Raw genomic sequence first — 19,334 nt, 5'->3', positions numbered from 1 at the left:
TTTCTCCTGATTTTTATCACCCAAATAAAATCAGAACAAAAATTTATTACTTTTTAAATTTTTTTATTTATTTATTTTTTGGCTGTGTTGGGTTTTTGTTGCTGCGCCCCGGCTTTCTCTAGTTGCAGCGAGCGGGGGCTAATCTTCGTTGCGGTGCGCAGGCTTCTCATTGCGGTGGCTTCTTTTGTTGTGGAGCACGGGCTCTAGGCGGGCGGGCTTCAGTGGTTGTGGCACATGGGCTTCAGTAGTTGTGGCTCTCGGGCTCTAGAGAGCAGGCTCAGTAGCTGTGGTGCACGGGCTTAGGTGCTCCGCAGCATGTGGGATCTTCCTGGAACAGAGCTCGAACCCGTGTCCCCTGCATTGGCAGGCGGATTCTTAACCACTGCAACACCAGGGAAGTCCAAGATTGCTTTTTAAAAGATTGCTATCGGGCTTCCCTGGTGGCGCAGTGGTTGAGAGTCCGCCTGCCGATGCAGGAGACACGGGTTCGTGCCCCGGTCCGGGAAGATTCCACATGCCGCGGAGCAGCTGGGCCCGTGAGCCATGGCCGCTGAGCCTGAGCGTCCGAAGCCTGTGCTCCACAACAGGAGAGGCCACAACAGTGAGAGGCCTGCGTACCGCAAAAAAAAAAAAAAAATTGCTATCACCAAAAAAAAAAAAATTAGTAACACTCTATAACTGTTTTCATTGGGAAATAACCAATTAACGTTGTGATAGTTTCAGGTGCACAGCAAAACATCTCAGCCATACATATACACATACCCATTCTCCCCCAGACTCCCCTCCCATCCAGGCTGCCACATAAGATTGAGCAGAATTCTACACAGGGATTCTTAACTTCACATAGAAGAAAAGAGATCTCAATGGTTGATGGCAGCATTAGGGGGAATGGAAAGGTCATGAGTCAGTGTGCCCAGGAAATGTCAGGAAAAGCCACGCTGCAAACACTCATCGTGCTTTCCATCAGACGAGAGGAATGTGTTTTTTTAATTTTTACTGGCGTATAGTTGCTTTACAATGTCGTGTTAGTTTCTGCTGTGCAGTAATGTGAAACAGTTATACGTAAAAATATATCCCTTCTTTTTTAAGAGTTCCTTCCCATTTAGGTTACCAGAGAGCACTGAATAGAGTTCCCTGTGCTATACAGTAGGTTCTCATTAGTTATCTATTTTATACATAGTAGTGTATATATGTCAATCCCAATCTCCAAATTCATCCCACCCCCCTCTTCCACCCTTAGTATCCATGAGTTTGTTCTCTACATCTGTGTCTCTATTTCTGCTTTGCAAATAAGTTCATTTTTTGGATTCCTTTTATTTCTTTTTCTTCCCTGATTGCCATGGCTAGGACTTCCAGAACTATGTGGAATAATAGTGGCGAGAGTGGACATTCTTGTCTTGTTCCTGATCTTAGAGGAAATGCTTTCAGTTTTTCACCTTTGAGAATGATGTTTGTTGTGGGTTTGTCATATATGGCCTTTATTATGTTGAGGTAGGTTCCCTCTGTGTCCACTATCTGGAGAGTTTTTAATCATAGAATGGTGTTAAATTTTGTCAAAACCTTTTTCTGCATCTATTGAGATGATCATATGGTTTTTATTCTTCAAGTTGCTAATATGGTGTATCACATTGATTGATTTGCATATATTGAAGAATCCTTGCATCCCTTGGATAAATCCCACTTGATCATGGTATATGATCCTTTTAATGTGTTGCTGGATTCTGTTTGCTAGTATTTTGTTGAGGATTTTTGTGTCTATGTTCATCAGTGATGTTGGCCTGTAATTTTCTTTTTTTGTGATATTTTTGTCTGGTTTTGGTATCAGGGTGATAGTGGCCTTGTAGAATGAGCTTGGGTGTGTTCCTTCTAGAGGAATCTATTTTTTGCTTTATGCAAGTCTGTACCACTTGACTTCTTCCATGATCAGGACTACTTCTATGTGAAAATTTTTCCCTTAAAATTAAGCAAAGATAGAAACAGGGCAGAGGTAGAAAAAAGGGATCTTGGTGATGGCCTGCATGGGAAGGGGGTGCACAGAGAAGAGGGCTCATGATGGGTTGAGATTCTAAGTAAGGGTGACTATTCTCCACCAATAAAGGGAACAGGGAACTTGGCTTAAAGAACAGGTTTGGGAGAGAGGTAAGTTCAGTTTGGGCCCAGGGAAACAGGTAGAGAGAAATGTCCTGTAGAAAAAGGGGAGCGTGAGTCTGAAGCTTGAGGTAGAGGCTGGAACTGGAGCTAATGCTTTGGGAACTGTCCACACTGAAGGGCCAGTTAAAGTCACATGAGGTAAGATGAGATTCCTGAGGGTGAGAATGTAGAGAGAGGAAGGCCAAGGACAGAAGCCAGGAGAACAGCCATCTCTGGGGCAGGCAGAAGGAAGCCACAAGCAGGGCTGGAGAAGGCCTGGTCAGAGAAGGTGGATACGGCGTACCATCACCAAAGGCAAGAGACGAGAATTTGACAAGGCAGATGTGACCAGCAGTGTTAGCTGCTGCAGAGCGGTCAAGGAAGACCAGGCATCTTCCCTGATGCCTCTAAGAAGAGGCTTAGTGATAAATGACCTTCTACAGTACTGCCTTCCCAGTACTTCTGAGTGCATCCCACAGGAGGAAATAATTTTTACATCACAACATGGAGTGAATTCAATGATCGTACCCCATTTTTACACCCTGTGTTGGAATAAGATACCCACATCCTTTGCAGTCACATCCTACTAGTGCTGATGTTGGGTTTTGACATGTGACTTGCTTTGGCTGATAAAATGTTAATAGACCGACACTTTTAAATGTACTGGCATGATCTGGCAGGACTTCTTGTGCTCCTGCTACTGCATGAGAGCATGCTCTGGGGGCCAGCAAAGTAGACCCAAACCAGACCTACCACCTGGTGCCAAGCCCGCCTGAACTCAGCTAAGTCCAGCCAAGATCAGCCAAACCTCACCAACCTGCAGGCCTGTGAGAAAAATAAATTGTTGTGAGATTTGGGGGTTTTATGCTGCAGCACCACCCCCATAGCTGACATAAGCTAACATACCCAAACACATGTCAAATATAATAAACAAAATTTTGTAAAACAATACTTACCCATAAGGTATACAATGTACTCAGATAGTTTTTTATTGTTTCATATTTTTTAAATGATGGTTACAACCCACAATTTGAAAAGCACTGCTCTAGAGAAATTTTTTTGTTTTTGTTTTTTTTTTTTTACACTCCAACACACCTGAGGGATGTACCACACTGTATATCTACAACAGTGGCTCACTTACCATTTGTGCAACCTTAGGGAAACTACCTGACCTCCCTGAGCCTTGGTTTCCTAATCTGTGAAATGGGAACAATAATATCTGGCTAACAGAGTGGTCACAGAAGTTCAATAAGATAATGCAGGTTAAGTGCTTAGCAAAGTGACTGGTACAGAGCAAGTATTTAATAAATATTAGCTGTTCTTTTCATTACTGAGAAATTTGGTGAGGAACAGAAGGAACTAGAGCAATTCCAGAGGTCAGGACTTATCTCTTTAGGATGGGGAACCATGCTGAAGTTACGACATGGTAGAGTGTAACTGATGACACAAGGTCTAGGTAATGAAGAGGCAGGAATCAAACCAGCCGAGGGCTGAAAGCCCTGGAGCAGTGAGGCATTAAGCGCATCTTTGCTCAGTCCTATCTCCTCCATCACCTTCCTAGAGTCTTAAAGGGATTCAGAGACCTGAATCTGTCACTAACTCCTTCTCCAACCCCACTCTAACTAGTTCCCTCCTCACACTTCTACGCTCAGTACCTGAGTGTGAGTACCAGGCCAGCCAGCAGAGAATAATTAGTTGGCACTCCTCTGAGCCCACATTCTCAACTTCCCCAGGAGGAAACTCCCTGGCAGTCCAGTGGTTAGGACTCCGTGTTTTCACTGCTGTGGTCCGGATTCAATCCCTGGTTGGGGAACTAAGACCCTGCAAGCCACGCAGTGTGGCCAAAAAAAAAAAAAAAAAAGTATTCAACTGCTCCACAAACCAGAGAGAAGGACCAGTGTCTGCCAATTATCCCTGCCCAAGCACCCCCCAAGACTCCGGGAAGGCACATGGCCCCTCTGATAAGCGAGGGAAGAAGGCACATCATTTATGGGCAAAAAGTAGGGAATGAGCATCAGAAGCAGGTTGTAAAAAAGGCTTCTTTATTGAGAGCAGCGAGTGTAAAAACAAAATCAAAACAAACAAACAAACAACAGCAACAACAATAAAGGTGTGAGGCAGGGGTGGCCCACTGTCCCATCTCCTCCAGGACCCACCCCTGCGTCCCATGCCCTCCCACCCCACGCTGCAATTACATACAAAAGCCGCCCACGGTGCATACAAAAAGGGCGGGTTATATAGTGTCAAAAGCTCCTGAAAACTCCTTCATCTGCCAGGCACTTAGGATGAGAAAAGGAGAGAAGGGTAGGGAGGAGGCGCAGGTCTGGGTCAGCGTGCACATGTCCGTGGCGGCGGGGGAGGGGGGGGACTCGCTGGCTGGGTCCTCCATGATCCTAGTGCAGACCCCAAAGTGGTCCCCAGGGGCCAGAGCAATCCAGGACTTGAGTATAGTAAGGAACTCCCCTTGAAGCCAGCTCACCTCCAGCCTAGCCCTCCCCCGATGAAGTTGGCAGGTGAGTGGCAGAACTGGACCTGGTGGAGGGGAGGAGACCCAGGCCAGAAGTTGGGGTTACCTGAGGCACCCACACTGCCCCTGATGGGGGAAGGGGTGGTAGAGAAAGCTGCCCAGCCCAAAGCCCCAGTCACCCAGTCTGGGTCCAAATCAGCCTCCCCAAGGGCTGAGGGTGAGGAAGAGGAAGAAAGCCCAGGCCCTGCCTGACCTCAGCAGTGCCTGTGGTGCCTGGGCGGGGCCCCTAGGGCCCAAGAGGACCAGGATCTTGCCCATCATGCTGTGGGCACCCTCAGGAGGTCCTCCCCTGCCCACACCATCCTGAGGCACAGCCCGCCTGGGCTCCCTCCTCACGGCTTGTTATCCGCGGGGCTGTCTCCCAGGGTGTTGGCGATCTCGCTGAAGGAGGGCCGGTCCTTGGGGCTGAGGGCCCAGCAGCGCTGCATCAGCCGGTAGAGCTTGGAAGGGCAGCCCTCAGGCTGCGGGAGTCTGGCCTTCCCAGCCTGCAAGTCTGCAGAAAGACGGTGGGAAGAGGGTTAGTCAAAATATTTAACCACCTGTCCAATACTCTGTGGAGCCTGCAGTTCCCACAGGCAGCCACGTGAGGGAGACTCTGAGGGATGCTGGCCAGTGTGGATGAGCAAGGATTCAAGGAGTCTATAGAAAGCATCTTGCAAGCAAAGGGGAGGACTCCCCTGGTCCCAGATCTCTCTGGCTGGCGGGGGCAGGGTCCAAGCAGCACAAGAAGCAGCCAATGCACAGGGGCTGAAGTGGGGTCAACAGGCAGGCACCAGAGTAGCTAGAGTGAACGCTGGGGACAAGGGCTATTTACAAACCAGTATGAAGGTATTTTGGTAATCTAACAAGTGGAGTGGCCATATCCGTGTACGTGCTGATACCAGCCCTGAGAGGGGAGGTTGGCGCTGAACTGGCCCCGGGACCCTGAGCAAGCTCTCCACCTAGAGAACATCTGGAACTGTCTCTCGGAAACAGAGCTGCCTACCTGCCAGCACTTCATCGTCTGCCTGCCCACCATGGGGCATTTCCCCGTGAGTGAACACTTCCCACATCAGCACGCCGAAGGCCCAGACATCAGACTTGGTGGAGAAGTCGCCCTCCAGGATGGCCTCAGGGGACATCCAGCGCAGCGGCACCCAGGCCTGGCGGAAGTGGTAGTACTCACTGCGGGACAAGAGGACACACAGGCATGGGGGTGGGGGGGTGAGGGGCACAGCCTGGGATCCCAACCTCATCCCAGGTCTGGGTCTCATACCCAAGCTACAGCCCAGATTTTCTGTATCAAGGCATTCAGGGAAATTGGAAACATTTTTGCTTAGCAAGGGGTGGGGTGGGGGGGTTGTATACTGGATGAAATCTGGAGGCATCCACATGGGGTCTGACAGTTAAAAAATTCCCTTAAGAATCAGACTTCGCCTAATGTCAATATTTAAAAGCTAATAATCATACATATTTTCTATTAGTTTAAAAGTGTAAAAAATGAACATGTTAAATGAAAAGAAATCTTAAAGAGCTTTACTAGTGATAACCCAATCATGACTAAAGCAACAGTCAGACAAACCAGGGTGAGTCAAAACTGGGATGACTCAAGGGGAAGTTCCCGGAGGCACTAGGTAATGTATATTCCAGCGTGATCTCTGGCTGTGGGTGCTGAGCTTTAAGTCTTAGCCTTAAAAATAATAACTACTGAATTCAGGAAGTTACAGAGGGAACCATATGAATAGTTAAATTCTATATAAAACTATATAAAGTGTGACTAGTTACTTCTGAAAAAGGTTTATAATTTTTTTATCACTAGAGAAAATGTGTAAGATCAGGGAGCTGTGGTTCACTGGCTGGGATGCCTACTGCACCCTTGGGAGAGGGTGGGAAGGTTCTGCCCCTCCCGGGGCCTCCAGCTTTGGACTAAGCCCTTTCCCACCCCACCGCCACCAGCTGTGTCTGCCCTCTGCCCCTCGCCCACCCCACCTGTGCCCCCTACCTGTTGTACACGTCCTTGCTGAGCCCCAGGGCCGACACCTTCACCTGTCTCTGAGCGCTGACCAGGCAGTTTCGAGCGGCCAGGTCCTTGTGCACAAAGCGGTTGTTGGACAGGTGCTCCATTCCCAGGGCCACCTGGGTACACAGAGCCACCTGGAATGAGAAAGGGGGCTGTCAGAGCAGATCAGGACTGGGGTATTGGCAGACCGCCCTTGTCACAGCTCTTGGTGGGGTCTCAGCACCATTAATGTGATGCTGAAGGAAGCCCCAAAACAAAGGCACAACAGCCTGTTCCCTTCTCTGTAAAATGGGAATAACAGGACCTGCCTCCTGGGTTGTTGGAGAACTGAACTGAATGAAATAAAGTTTTCGGCCCCACTCCCATGCCCAGCAGGTGCTAGATTAAGTGAGTGGCAGGCGGGGTGGGGAGGACACATAGTGACCACCTGCTGAGTGAAAAATAACTGGGCAGTAAGCATAGCTCACATCTTTATGGATTGCTCCTCTTTTCTTTTTTTACTTCAAAGTTACATATTTTCTACTAGTTGCATTTCATAAAAAACAAAATAAACAATCATATATATCTATATATAAAATATATGTGTGAGCGAAGGTAGATAGATACACACACACACACACACTAGTTGCCTCTGAGAAGGGTAGCTGGAGGCCAGAGAGAAAAGGTAGGGAAACTTTTGGTTTATATTTTGGTGTGAACTACATATAGAAAAGTTCATAAAATATATGTCTACTTTCACGAATAACTATAACGCCCACACTCAGGTAACAGTCACCAAGTTAAAAAAAAAAAACCAATGATAGGCCCCCAGAAGCCCCCCACTGGCTCCTTCCCCATCACAAAGTCTCCTCTCTCCTCAAGAGGTAATCACTATCCTGACTTTTATGAAAATAATGTCTTGTCTGTTCTTTACAGTTTTACCGCTTATTCATATGTTCCTAAACAAACAATACAATTCCATTTTGCCTGTTTTAGAACCAGATAAGGCTGCAAGCATACAAATACGTATATTCCTTTGTGCCTTGATTCTTTCACTTAACAATGCAAGGTTCATCCTTTTTATGGGATATCATTGTACTTAGTTCTTTTTCATGATAAACACATCATAATTTATTCCTCCTAATGTCAGTGGAAAGTTGTTCCCCACCCCCCCCGCCAGATTTTCACTATTCAGAACAGTGCTGGGCAACTACTGAGCCCACGTGCCACAACTACTGAAGCCCGCGTGCCTAGAGCCCATGCTCCACAACAAGAGAACCCACCACAATGAGAAGCCCATGCACCGCAACGAAGAGTAGCCCCCGCTCGCCACAACCAGAGAAAAGCCCACGTGCAGCAACGAAGACCCAACGGAGCCAAAAATAAAATTTAAAAAAAAAAAAAAAAAAAAAAAAAAAGGACAGTGCTGGGTACTTCCCTGGTGGCACAGTCGTTAGACTCCAAGCTCCCAATGCAGGGGGCCTGGGTTCGATCCCTGGTCAGGGAACTAGATCCTACATGCATGCCACAACTAAGGAGCTGGCAAGCCGCAACTAAGGAGCCCACAAGCCACAATTAAGGAGCCCACCGGCCACAACTAAGACCCGGCACAACCAAATAAATAAATAAATAAATAAATAAATAAGAGCATGACCTCTCTCTTCCTCCCTCCCTTCCTTCCTCCCTTCCTCCCTCCCTCCCTCTTTAAAAAAAAAAAAAGTGCTGTTATGAATGTTCTTATGAGTGTATATATGCATGAGTTTCTCTAAGATACCTCGTGGTGGGTCATGGGCTGTGAGTAGCTCTAGCATTACAAAATAATGCAAAACTATTTTCCAAAGTGTAAGAGAGTTGGGGAGATGTTTCACTGATACCTTTTAAAAGTTTTTGAGCCATGTGAATGTATTACATATAATACATTATATAACATATTAAATGTTATTATAATTAAGAAATACTAACATTTAAAAAATATACACCAATGCACTGAACGAATATCAATTGAGCATCTACTATATACCACATACAACTGGGTGCTGATGGAATATAACAGGGATGGCAAGACTAGGCTCCTGGTGAGAGGGCAGTCTAGAAGGGAGGTAAGAATTGTACCTGCAGAAGGGTGCCACCAATTGGGGGAAGGTGAGCCATGCCAAACAGAGGTAAAATCAGAGCACCAGCAGAGTGCTTGTAAAGACCAATGGTCCCTATGCTTCTGTCACCTTATCCAATCCTTGGGAGCAACACCAAGGGACACAGGACATGTAGCATTTCCTTGTGTATAAAAACAAGGCAAACAGAAACGCAAAGAGGTCTGCGTGGAAGGTTATTTAACAAGTTACTGGCCAGCTGTGTATTTCTTCCAGCACACAGACTCACTTTCAGGATCCATAAGGGAGAAGCCACCCACCACATACTAAATCACGGAGAGACAAATGTGGCCAATGACCAGTATCATGGGTGATGAAGAAAATACTAATCAAGACCCGACAAGGTATCATTTGCCACACATCTGATTGCAAAAGGTCAAAAGTCGGCCTCTAACTTACCTCCAACGGTTCAGAAAAATGCATAAAAATAATAATATACAGACACAGAGAATAATAAAGCAAATGGGGCAAAATGTAAACAATTGAATCTGGATAAAGGGTTTGTAGGAGCTCCTTGAACCATTCTTACAGTCTTTTAAGTTTGAAATATCAAAATGAAACAAACATACACACATACATACACACGTCAATAAACACATTAAAAAAATAGCAATAACTAAGTAAGTAAAAGCAGCCTGTGTGTGGACCAATGAGAGTATGTCACAGATTAACCAAGATTATGGTTTATCTATGTCCCTGAAGTTCAAAAAGGAACAAAGGTGAATGTGAGTGGTAGAAGGGCTGCTCCCACATTACCTAGGGCAAGAAGGAGACCACCCAGTCAGAGAGAAGGGGGTGGGAATCCTTGTTGTGCACCTACTGTGCGCCCGGGCCCTGAGCCAAGCTAGCTGCTCCCCTGCTTGCTCTCTGTGAGGGGGGCTCCTCCTCAGCTTTGCACACAGTCCCAGCCAAATGCCAAAGCCTGGCTCTTTCCTCAACACTGCAGCCGCCTTTCCTGGGTCACCTCACAGTGGATGGGGGCACAGGAAGGGCTGTCTGCCATCAGTGACCCCAGGGGTGGGGTGCTGGCTGTGGACTGGCCCTTCGGCATCCCTGGCTGGCTCCGAGCAGCTTCACCAGCCTGGCTCCCAGAGTCACAGCAAGGCCAGGAGAGGAGCTGAGTCCAAACACTGGGAGAGGGGTCACTCCAAAAACAGATCTTTTCAGTCTGTGTGCTCTGACCAGTGAGATCCCTGCAGGCCCCACTGCTTCCACTGGAGAGTTGCTAATTGTGGTCACAACCTACTAGTAGGGCATAAAACCCATTTAGTGAATCTTAACCAGCATTTTTTTTTAAAGGAATAGAAAATATCAGAGTGTATCACACGTGGTAAGGATAACTATCATTCATGGAACTTTTTCCATTTTTTAAATATACACATCTGGGACTTCCCTGGTGGCGCAGTAGTTAAGAATCCACCTGCTAATGCAGGGGACAACGGTTCAAGCCCTGCTCCGGGAAGATCCCACATGCCGAGGAGCAACTAAGTCCGTGCGCCACAACTACTGAGCCTGCGCTCTAGAGCCCGCGAGCCACAACTACTGAGCCCACGTGCCACAACTACTGGAGCCCGTGCGCCTAGAGCCTGTGCTCCACAACTAGAGAAGCCACCGCAATGAGAAGCCCATGCACCGCAATGAAGAGCAGCCACCACTCGTCACAACTAGAGAAAGCCCGCACGCAGCAACAAAGACCCAACGCAGCCAAAAATAAATTAATTAATTTTTAAAAAGTGACACTTTAGAATATTTAAAATAAATAAATAAATATGCACGTCTGTGTTGCATTGTGATGTAAAACGTGCTCTCTTTTCCTTTTTTTTTTTTTGCTACTGTGGGTCTCAGTCAAAAAAAGTTTAAAAACAATGGTCTACACCTGTGCTGTCCAAAACAGTAGCCCCCTAGCCCCGTGTGCCTATTTAAGTTAATTAAAACTTAATAAAATAAAGAATTCAGCTCCTCCGTCTCTCTAGCCACATGCTAAGTACTCAGTAGCCACATGGGGCTGGTGACCACTGCACTGGACAGCACAGGTATGGAATGTTTCCATCACCTCGGGAAGTTCTATTAGGCAGCACTGATCCCAACCACGACCAGTCTGGACCCATTACATATCCAATATATCGACTGACACTGCATATGCAGATGGGCTGAACGCGGGCCACTACCAAGAGTTAGGGGAAATCTCATCTTCTTGGTGCATTTTCTTTATCAAAAGTGAAGCCACAAAATCTCCGGAGAGCTTCCAACCAAATGCATGAGCCAATGAGAAGAGGTCAGGTGAACAGGTCCACCAGGATTACTGAGCCATCCCTGGGTGCAGAGCTGGGCACTGGATCTCCAAGGAAAAGTAGAGGTCATGCTCCCAAAAGAGCTCCCAGGCTGCCATCCTCAGGAAGCCCCAAGTGGCACTGGTGGTAAAAGGCATTATAAATGGACACACTCTACTTCAGGCTTCAAAACGCCAGGGCATTTGTCCAGCCTTGCCCGGTTGTCTGTAAGGGGCAGACAATGGCTTTTGTAACAAGCCCTCATCAGACTTGGCTTTCCCTTCAGCCTGCCCTCTCTGCTCTGGCTCACAAGCTAAACAATCTGCTATTAGTCATGGGAACAGAAGACAGAGGTCTTGGCCCAGTGACTAACTTGCTATCTTTCCAGAGAAGCAGTGCTTCTGGAAATACTGGCTAAGCGAGGACAGTAAAAGGGAATTCTGTTAACCCAAGCCAGTTAAGTGTTTCCTTACTGCTGGGCATGCCGCCATCAGATGGCCACGGGATTAATTTTCAAATGCTGTTATAAACACCTGCACTTTGGTAAAGACCAGATCCACCCCTCCTTTCCAACTTTAACACCCTGGGGGCTCGCCTGAGTTCTGGCTAAGCCACCGTGACACTTCCCTTCTCTTCCCAAACAGGCTGCTGCTTCCTATCCGGCATCTGACTGCTTAAAGCAAAGCGCTGTCCACCAGGTGTGCTAAGCTGCCCCTGCTCCTGGTCCCATCATTAGCTTGCAGGTGATCCATGGAGAAATCACAGGTTACAGTGCTCAAACTTCAAAATCTCCATCATCTTATCAGCTACTCTAACATGCATCACCTACAATTATGCCACCACCCAGGGCCTGTGTCTTTGATTGCTATCGCGATCCCACAGCTGTCCTGGAATCCTCCTGAGGCTCCTCCCCATCCAGGCACAGCACCCTCATTCCAGCTCTAGCTGGCCAGGGAGCAGCCTGCTTACCACTCCACCTCCCTTTAAAAACTGAACGTTGGGCTTCCCTGGTGGCGCAGTGGTAGACAGTCCGCCTGCCGATGCAGGGGACAAGGGTTCGTGCCCCAGTCTGGGAAGATCCCACGTGCCGCGGAGTGGCCAGGCCCGTGAGCCATGGCCGCTGAGCCTGTGCGTCTGGAGCCTGTGCTCCGCAAGGGGAGAGGCCACAACAGTGAGAGGCCCGCGTACCGCAAAAAAAAAAAAAAAAAAATGCGGATCCTCAGACCCCACTCTCACAGATTCCGCCCTAAGTCTGAGGTACGGTCCATAAATCTACAATTTTTTTTTAAAGCAATGCCCTTCCCCCACCATCCAATGCAGAATATTGTCCTTGGAGAGTATGAAACCCAACTTACTGAATTTTCCCCGTCAAGTTCAAGACACTTGGGCAAAAAAGTGTGGAGAAATCTTCAGCAACAGTGGTGACGACTCTCAGCCAAAGAGAGTCCCTCGGGTCACGTGATGGAAATAACTTCCTGTCACCTGCCTACGCCCCTGTCCCAGCCAAAGCAACATACCTAAACTCCTCTTCTTCCCACCATTCACCTACTTCTTGTCCTTGAGACTTGAACTCAAATGGCTTTCTCTACCAGGGGACCTTCTTTGTTAACCACACTGTCTGTCCACCTAAAGGACGTGGACGTCTTCAATGTCTCTTATTTTATGTCTCTCACTTGCTTTCTGTGTCTTACCTGAAATCTGTAAGGCACACGCCATACTCACTTACCCAAGCTCTCCCACTAGATCCTAAGTGCCCCAAGGACGTGCGGCAGTCTCAGTTTTGCATCCCCAAGGGCCCATGATGCCAGATTCACTGGCTCCATGCGTGTCCTGATTTGTGAGCTCTGGGGTCCTGACATCCCACCCAGCTGGAGAAGCACGTCCTGTCCTGTGGCTTTCCATATACAGCCACAGCAGACAATCCTGTGGATTCTCAGAGATGGAGGCAGGGGCACCATGTCAGGAGGCCAGTTCACACGCGGAGGATGAAGAAACATGCTCAGGGCCACGCCCAGCCCCAAAGGCCCCTAGACGCCCAGGCTGCCTGCTGCTCCTCCAGCTCAGCATCCAAGGCAGGCGACAGACGTCCTGCTGCAGCGGCCAAGGTGAAGGGCAGCTCTTCTCTCCGAAGGCAATGTGGCCACACAAAGGCACTCACAGGCTCCATGACTGGGACAAGTCACCTAATCTCTCTAAACCTTGGCGTCTTCACCCACAACTCGGATAGCGACATGTATCGCAGAGGATCACCGTGATCACTGAGGTAAGTACTTACACGGGGCCTGGCCCACAGGCTGCATTCAACCAGTGCACTTCTGTTAGGTAACTGCCCTGGGTCCTGGCCCACCTTGGGGGCCTCGACCCGCCCCCGTCCTCACCTTCTGCTTCGTGCTGAGGGGCTGCGACTTCAACTTTTCATCCTTGCTCTTGGAAATCCTCAGGAACTGTTTGAGGTCTCCCTGAGGAAAAGCCAAGCGTCTCTGTCAAGTCAGTCCAGCCTGTATCTCCAAAACATCCAACCCAGCAGGTGCTCACAAGGTACCCGCCCCGGGGGGATGGTGGGGGGGTGAGGAGCCCCGAGCTGAATGCCCAATCCCCAGCCCAGACCCCCTCCCATGGGGAGAGGCCAGTGGGAATTAAAAACTATAGGAAGTGCCTCCTAGACACTCTCAGTCGGAAAGGGAGGAGGACGGTCATTGCGACCCTCAGGGGAGGCCCCAGATGGGCAGGTGAGGAAGCCCCTGCCCTGAGGGAGCCAAGAGAGGAAAACCCCACAGCCCCCAACCCTCTGTCTTCACAGGGTCTTCACGGACCCCAGACAGGATGGCTGTGTCCTCCAGACATAACAAAGAGGGGACACCAGCAGCAAAAACATGCACAAAGTGCTCATCAGCACTCACTAAAGGAAAGACGAGGGTCACTCCGCCCCCTTCCTGCCCCCTGAGCTGGGGAGATTGACAAGCAGCAGTTTGAAGTCCAAGGGGATTAGGCCTAGATGGGCCAGGGAATGAAGAGTGAGGGGTGGAGCTGGGCGTGACAAGCAGGGTGGAAAGAGAAGGCTAGTGGCTGGGTTAACACTGTCCCTCAAGTGGTATGGGCTGCAGGGAAAGAAGGAAAGCCAGTTTCTGACGTTATTTATTCTCAAGGGCTGACAAGCCCTGGGGAGGAAAAAAAAAAAAAAAAGACAAACCAAAGAAAACGAGAGTCAGAGAAGAGGACCTGGAAGGCATCCAGGCAGCGGGCAGAGGGAGAGGCCAGAAGAACCTGGGCCCCACCCCCAGACCTGGGGCTGGCAGACTGGGTGCGGGTCAAAGAAAGGTGGGTGTCAGAGAGCTGGGGGGACAGGAGGCTGAGCATCTCAAGGTGGTGACAGCAGGTTCCCATGGTGCCCCCCGCCCCCCAGGTCAGAGCACTGCCCAGCCCGAGACAAGCAGGGCCCCGGCCAGCAGCATACCAGGTCCACATACTCCAGCACCATGTAGTGGGGCTCGGCCTCCCGGCACAGCCCCAGCAGCCGCACCACGTTGGCGTGGTTCAGCTTCCCAAACATCTCGAACTCCCTCCGGAAGTCCAGCTGCTGCTGCTCGTCCCGGCTCTGCAGGCTCTTCACAAGCACCAGGGTCTCTGGCGCCCCCTCCTCCAAGCCCTGCGCCTTTGCCAGGAACACCTCCCCAAACTCGCTCTTCCCTGCGGGCACACATCCGAGTCAGCTAGCAGCCTTCCCCGGAGCAGAGAAAAGCCCCTGACTTGGGAGGCACCTGGCCTGTGTCACACAGCAGGGAGTCTCTCTGCTCCACCCACCTGGACCGGGCGGTGGCCCCAGCTGTGTGGGTGACCCTGAGCAAACCACTTCCCCTTCTGCCCTGGGCTTGGCAGTCGCTAACAGTGAAATAAAGGGGTCAGATTAATAGTATTTTCTAGAGGGTGGTCTGTATGAGAATTTTAGGTCGTTCACCATAAACAGATCTTAGTTCTACATTCTAACCTATGCTCAGAAAATATTTAACTAGCACAGATCCGTAACTTCTCACAGTTCTTCCTAAAACAAAGCTAACTTTAGTTAGATTTTTTTTTAAAGGTGAGGGAGAGTCAATCTAAAGAAAACATCAAGTGAATAATACACAGGAATGACAAAATCTGTGGAGGTGGGGTGTGGACAACAGGTGGGGGACACACTGGACCGGGCCTCCCCAAAGCTCCCTCCATTTCTGATGTTCTGGGCCTCAGGGACTCCAGAGCCACCAGCCCTGGCGCAGCCCCAAGACAGACCAGAGCCTGTAGTTAAGCAGGGGTGACGATGGCCAAGGCAACACACCCAGTGTGGTGATGGGCTGCAGGCTGGCCCGAGGGAAGTGCATCTTGTCACTTGTGCTGTGGCGTTTGTTGGTGGCTGCGGAGCTGGAGCCCAAGCTGGTCAAGGCCACTTCCTCTTGGATCTCTGCTGAGGGCTGTCCGTTCTGCAGAGGCCCGCCTGGGAAGAAGAGGCAGGGAGGGTGTCAGGATAAAACCTGACACTCTGGCCACCACGGTGGGGACTGCAGTTCTTTTCCACAATCTCCCACTTCCACCAAAGGGGTCCAATCCTGGGGTCCCACACAAAATCCACACACAATCCAACCGATGAACTGATGGGGCTGGGGTGAGGGAGACAGGCATCCCTTAGGGTATGACCACTTATTGACACAGCCGATTACAACTTTTGAAATGGAACAAACTGCACAAGTCTCATCTGAGTCAATGGTCCCTGGACAGCATGGTGACATAAGGGTTTTTGCTTTCATAGGGTCTCCTACGGGCACAAAGGGAAAATCACAACAAGGGAAACCCAGGCCCTGCTCCTGAACTCCTAAACTGAGAGGGAAGACCCAGCAATGTCCCCAGGGGGCTCCCAGTAGGAGGAGAAAATGCAGGAGGAGGGAAACAGGCAGACAGATCGCCCCTGGGGAAACTCAAAGACTAATGGGGGGAGACAAGGTATACAAAGAAACATGAACACATATACTTAAATTATGTCTGTGGTTTCAAACTGCAGGGAGAAGGCAGGGAAACAGGAGGCTGGCCCAAAAGGCTCCAATGAGCAAGATGTAAGCCAGGTTGCGCAGAAGCCAAGCCCAGGGAATCGGCCAACTCCAGGCTTCCAGCTGGGATTGGGGCAGGGGGGGCGGCGGGGGGGGGGTTGAGGGGGAGGGGGGCAGAGCGGCTCTGCTCTGGCTCCAGCTGTTCCCTCCAGCACCACAGCGCTGTCCTCCGTGGCCACGGGAGGGCGCTCAGCACCTGCGCACAGCACCGCCTCCCTCTTCCTGGGCCTCCCTCCTCCAGGGCCCCTCACCGTTGAGGCACTCCATCTCTGGCTCCTCGCCCTCCGGCTGCTTCTGAAGCCGCTTGGCCTTGCAGCGCTTCTTGCAATAGAACATGAGGCCCAGCACGGCAATGATGTAAGCCACGGCAGCGCCCACTGACAGCCCGATAGTCTGGATCATCTTGTAAGGTGGAGGGCTGCCCAGGCCCTCCGACTCCTCCAGCATCGGCTTGTCTGAGAGACATACAGATAGCTGTGAGCAGGGGCCGCTGAAGCAAGCCCAGCCCTACTTCTCTACTGGCCGCTCCCTACTTCACACATAAGACAACCTCCCAGACACCTGGCCTGACCAAGCCAGAGCGACCCAGGGAGGGTCACCACCAGCAATGGCGTCAACAAGGGCCAGGTCCTCAGGGCCCCACCAAGGCCAGAGGGAGCTCTGCAGGAGTTGAGGCCAGTGATTCCCAAGCTGGCTCTGCATCAGGACACAAGGCCAGGGACACACCTAAGAAGCACACCTGTCGGCCCCACCACAAACCCACACTGTTTGTTAACAAGCTTCCTTAGTGACTTGACATCATGAGTCAGGCTCTGAAGAGCCTGCATCTGGGAACTTTTGGTTTAGAATCCCAGCCATCACCCAGCACAGAGTGGTTCTTCAAGAAATGTATTGGTAGGGACTTCCCTGGCGGTCCAGTGGTTAGGGCTCTGCGCTTCCACTGCAGGGGGCATGGGTTCAATCCCTGGTCAGGGAACTAAGATCTTTCATGTGCGGCACGGCCAAAAAATAAAAAATAAAAAAAAAAGAGAAACGTATTTGCAGAAGGGATCTTCTAGTCTAGGGGCTTTCAGTGGCCTCGGGTCCCATTGAGAAAGAGGTGCCAGAAGGGAGAGAGGCCCAAGGGGGAGGCCATGCAGGATCCCCCAACTCTCACACACACCCAGTGGCTTCAACCAAGGAGGCTGTCACTTCACCTTACCCATTTAAAGTTCCACATAAAACTTTGTCTAGAAAACCAATTCTGCTGCTAAACCAAAAAAAGTTTGAAACCTCTCATTTAAACCACTCCCACCTTACAGACAGAGAAAAAAGCCCCTGGGGAGGAAATAACACCTGCAAGGGCACAGAGGTGGTTAGCAAGAGAGGCCATACCCAAACCCCAAGTCCCTGACCCTAGTCAGGGTGTTTCACTTGACACATCATCCTCTCTGGGCCTCCAGGGTAAAGGAAACTTGTGCTGCTGCATCCTGGCCTGATCCCCTGCCCGCCCACCCAGGGACCTGTAGGGAGACCTGGGAGGAAGCATTTTAGGACAAGGGCACCATCCCCCTGACTTCCCCAGAATAGGCACATACCCACCAGCTGTGGAATGTTTAAGGGAGAGCCCAGGTCCAGGAAAGGAGCCTGAGACTGACAGTGAGGTGGCCTGGTGGAGGGGACACAGCTGAATGCCCGCACGCACCGCAAAAATGGTTTCGTGCCTTCTGTGTACAGGGGCCGATGAGTACAAGGATGAGAAAGAAGTGAGGTGCCCCCACTTCCTGTGCAGGACACCCCTCCGGGTCCCATACCCACGACGTAGAGGGGGGCCTCCGTGTGTTTGATGTTGCAGCTGTTGCCCGCAATGCAGGTGTAGCGGCCCGAGTCCTCGGGGGCAACATCGTGGATCACCAGGGAGCCGTTCTGGAAGATGTGCATCCTGCCAGGAGAGAAGTCACAGCGTTGCCCACCAGGCCAGCTCCAGGGAGACTGGGCTGCAGGAGAAGCAAGGTAGGGGTGGAAAGGAGATAGCCTACCTGGGTCCCAGCTTGGTGGGGTCCAGGATACGGTCTTTGCCCTTCCACTGAATGAGTGGCTTGGGGTCCCCCTGGGCCTCGCACCGCAGCAGGGCCGTGTGGCCCTGGTACACGGTCGTGCGCTCCGGCTCCACCTTGAAGGTGATGAACACTGGATGGGAAGAGCCCGGTGAGGGGCAGGGAGCACTGAGCAAAGGGGCTGGCGGGGTGCAGGCAGCTGCCCCACAGGGCCCGCCAGCCCCAGCCCCAGCCCCCTGCACGGCCGCACCTGCCACGGTGAGCTGGACGTGGGCACGGATCTGGCCCTGCAGCCCATTGGAGGCGATGCAAGTGTAGTTGCCAGCGTCATTGCGGGTCACCCTGGAGAAGTGCAAGGTCCCGGCGTTGTCTGTCACCCACTCTGGAAGGCTGCTCCCATCTATAGGGGCAACAGTGGGGAATGATGGGATGGACCAGAGTCCCATGAGTGGCCAGCAATGCCCTCAGTCACTCACCTCTACTGAAAAACACGCCACCGCTCCTGGCTATTCACAGACAAGATCCAAACGCCTGAGCCAGACATTGGGAGTCCCTATTACTTAATCCTTTTCTAATTTTTCAGTCTCACATCCTTCTACTGCCCTGTATAACGTTCCACTTCCACCCAACTGGACTTCTGGTTGGGCTTGGAATCTGCCTTGCTCTCACCCTCACTGCCTGTCACTCTCCACTCCTAGAACCCATTCCTGCTCTTTGCCATCGTCCCACCCATTCTGAGTCCCACCCCCCCACAGAGAGCTCCCCCAGACACCTGAGCAGAGACAGCCCACTTGCTGCTCAGAATCTACAACCCCACTCTCTCTCACTGTTAATGGGAATGTAAAAACCTTTTTAAAAAACAATTTGGGGCTTCCCTGGTGGCGCAGTGGTTGAGAGTCCACCTGCCGATGCAGGGGACACGGGTTCGTGCCCCTGTCCGGGAAGATCCCACATGCCGTGGAGCGGCTGGGCCCGTGAGCCACGGCTGCTGAGCCTGCGCGTCCAGAGCCTGTGCTCCGCAACGGGAGAGGCCACAACAGTGAGAGGCCCGCGTACCGCCAAAAAAAAAAAAAAAAAAAAAAAAAAATATATATATATATATATATATATATATATATATTTGGCCATTCGCATCAAGGGTTGTAAAAATGTGCATACCCTTTTA

General features: G+C 50.6%; 1 protein-coding gene across 2 annotated transcripts in view; it reads right to left on the bottom strand.

The window, feature by feature from the left end:
* Positions 1 to 4,151: 4,151 nt before the first annotated feature.
* Positions 4,152 to 19,334, bottom strand: part of PTK7 (protein tyrosine kinase 7 (inactive)) — a 61,263-nt gene continuing 46,080 nt past the window's right edge. For both annotated transcript variants that reach the window (XM_082639889.1, XM_082639890.1), the window contains exons 11-20: positions 18,420 to 18,569; positions 18,152 to 18,302; positions 17,927 to 18,054; positions 16,385 to 16,588; positions 15,371 to 15,526; positions 14,510 to 14,742; positions 13,434 to 13,514; positions 6,639 to 6,790; positions 5,643 to 5,821; positions 4,152 to 5,150 (exon numbers count right to left, since the gene is read on the bottom strand). In XM_082639889.1, the coding sequence (XP_082496015.1) occupies positions 4,990 to 5,150; positions 5,643 to 5,821; positions 6,639 to 6,790; positions 13,434 to 13,514; positions 14,510 to 14,742; positions 15,371 to 15,526; positions 16,385 to 16,588; positions 17,927 to 18,054; positions 18,152 to 18,302; positions 18,420 to 18,569 (1,595 nt within the window). In that variant the 3' untranslated portion in view covers positions 4,152 to 4,989. The remainder of the gene's footprint in view (positions 5,151 to 5,642; positions 5,822 to 6,638; positions 6,791 to 13,433; positions 13,515 to 14,509; positions 14,743 to 15,370; positions 15,527 to 16,384; positions 16,589 to 17,926; positions 18,055 to 18,151; positions 18,303 to 18,419; positions 18,570 to 19,334) is intronic.

The sequence above is a fragment of the Mesoplodon mirus genome, assembly GCF_964341445.2.
Source record: "Mesoplodon mirus genome assembly, chromosome: 12".
Taxonomy (NCBI): Eukaryota; Metazoa; Chordata; class Mammalia; order Artiodactyla; family Ziphiidae; genus Mesoplodon; species Mesoplodon mirus.
This window is presented reverse-complemented; position numbering and strand designations above follow the sequence as displayed.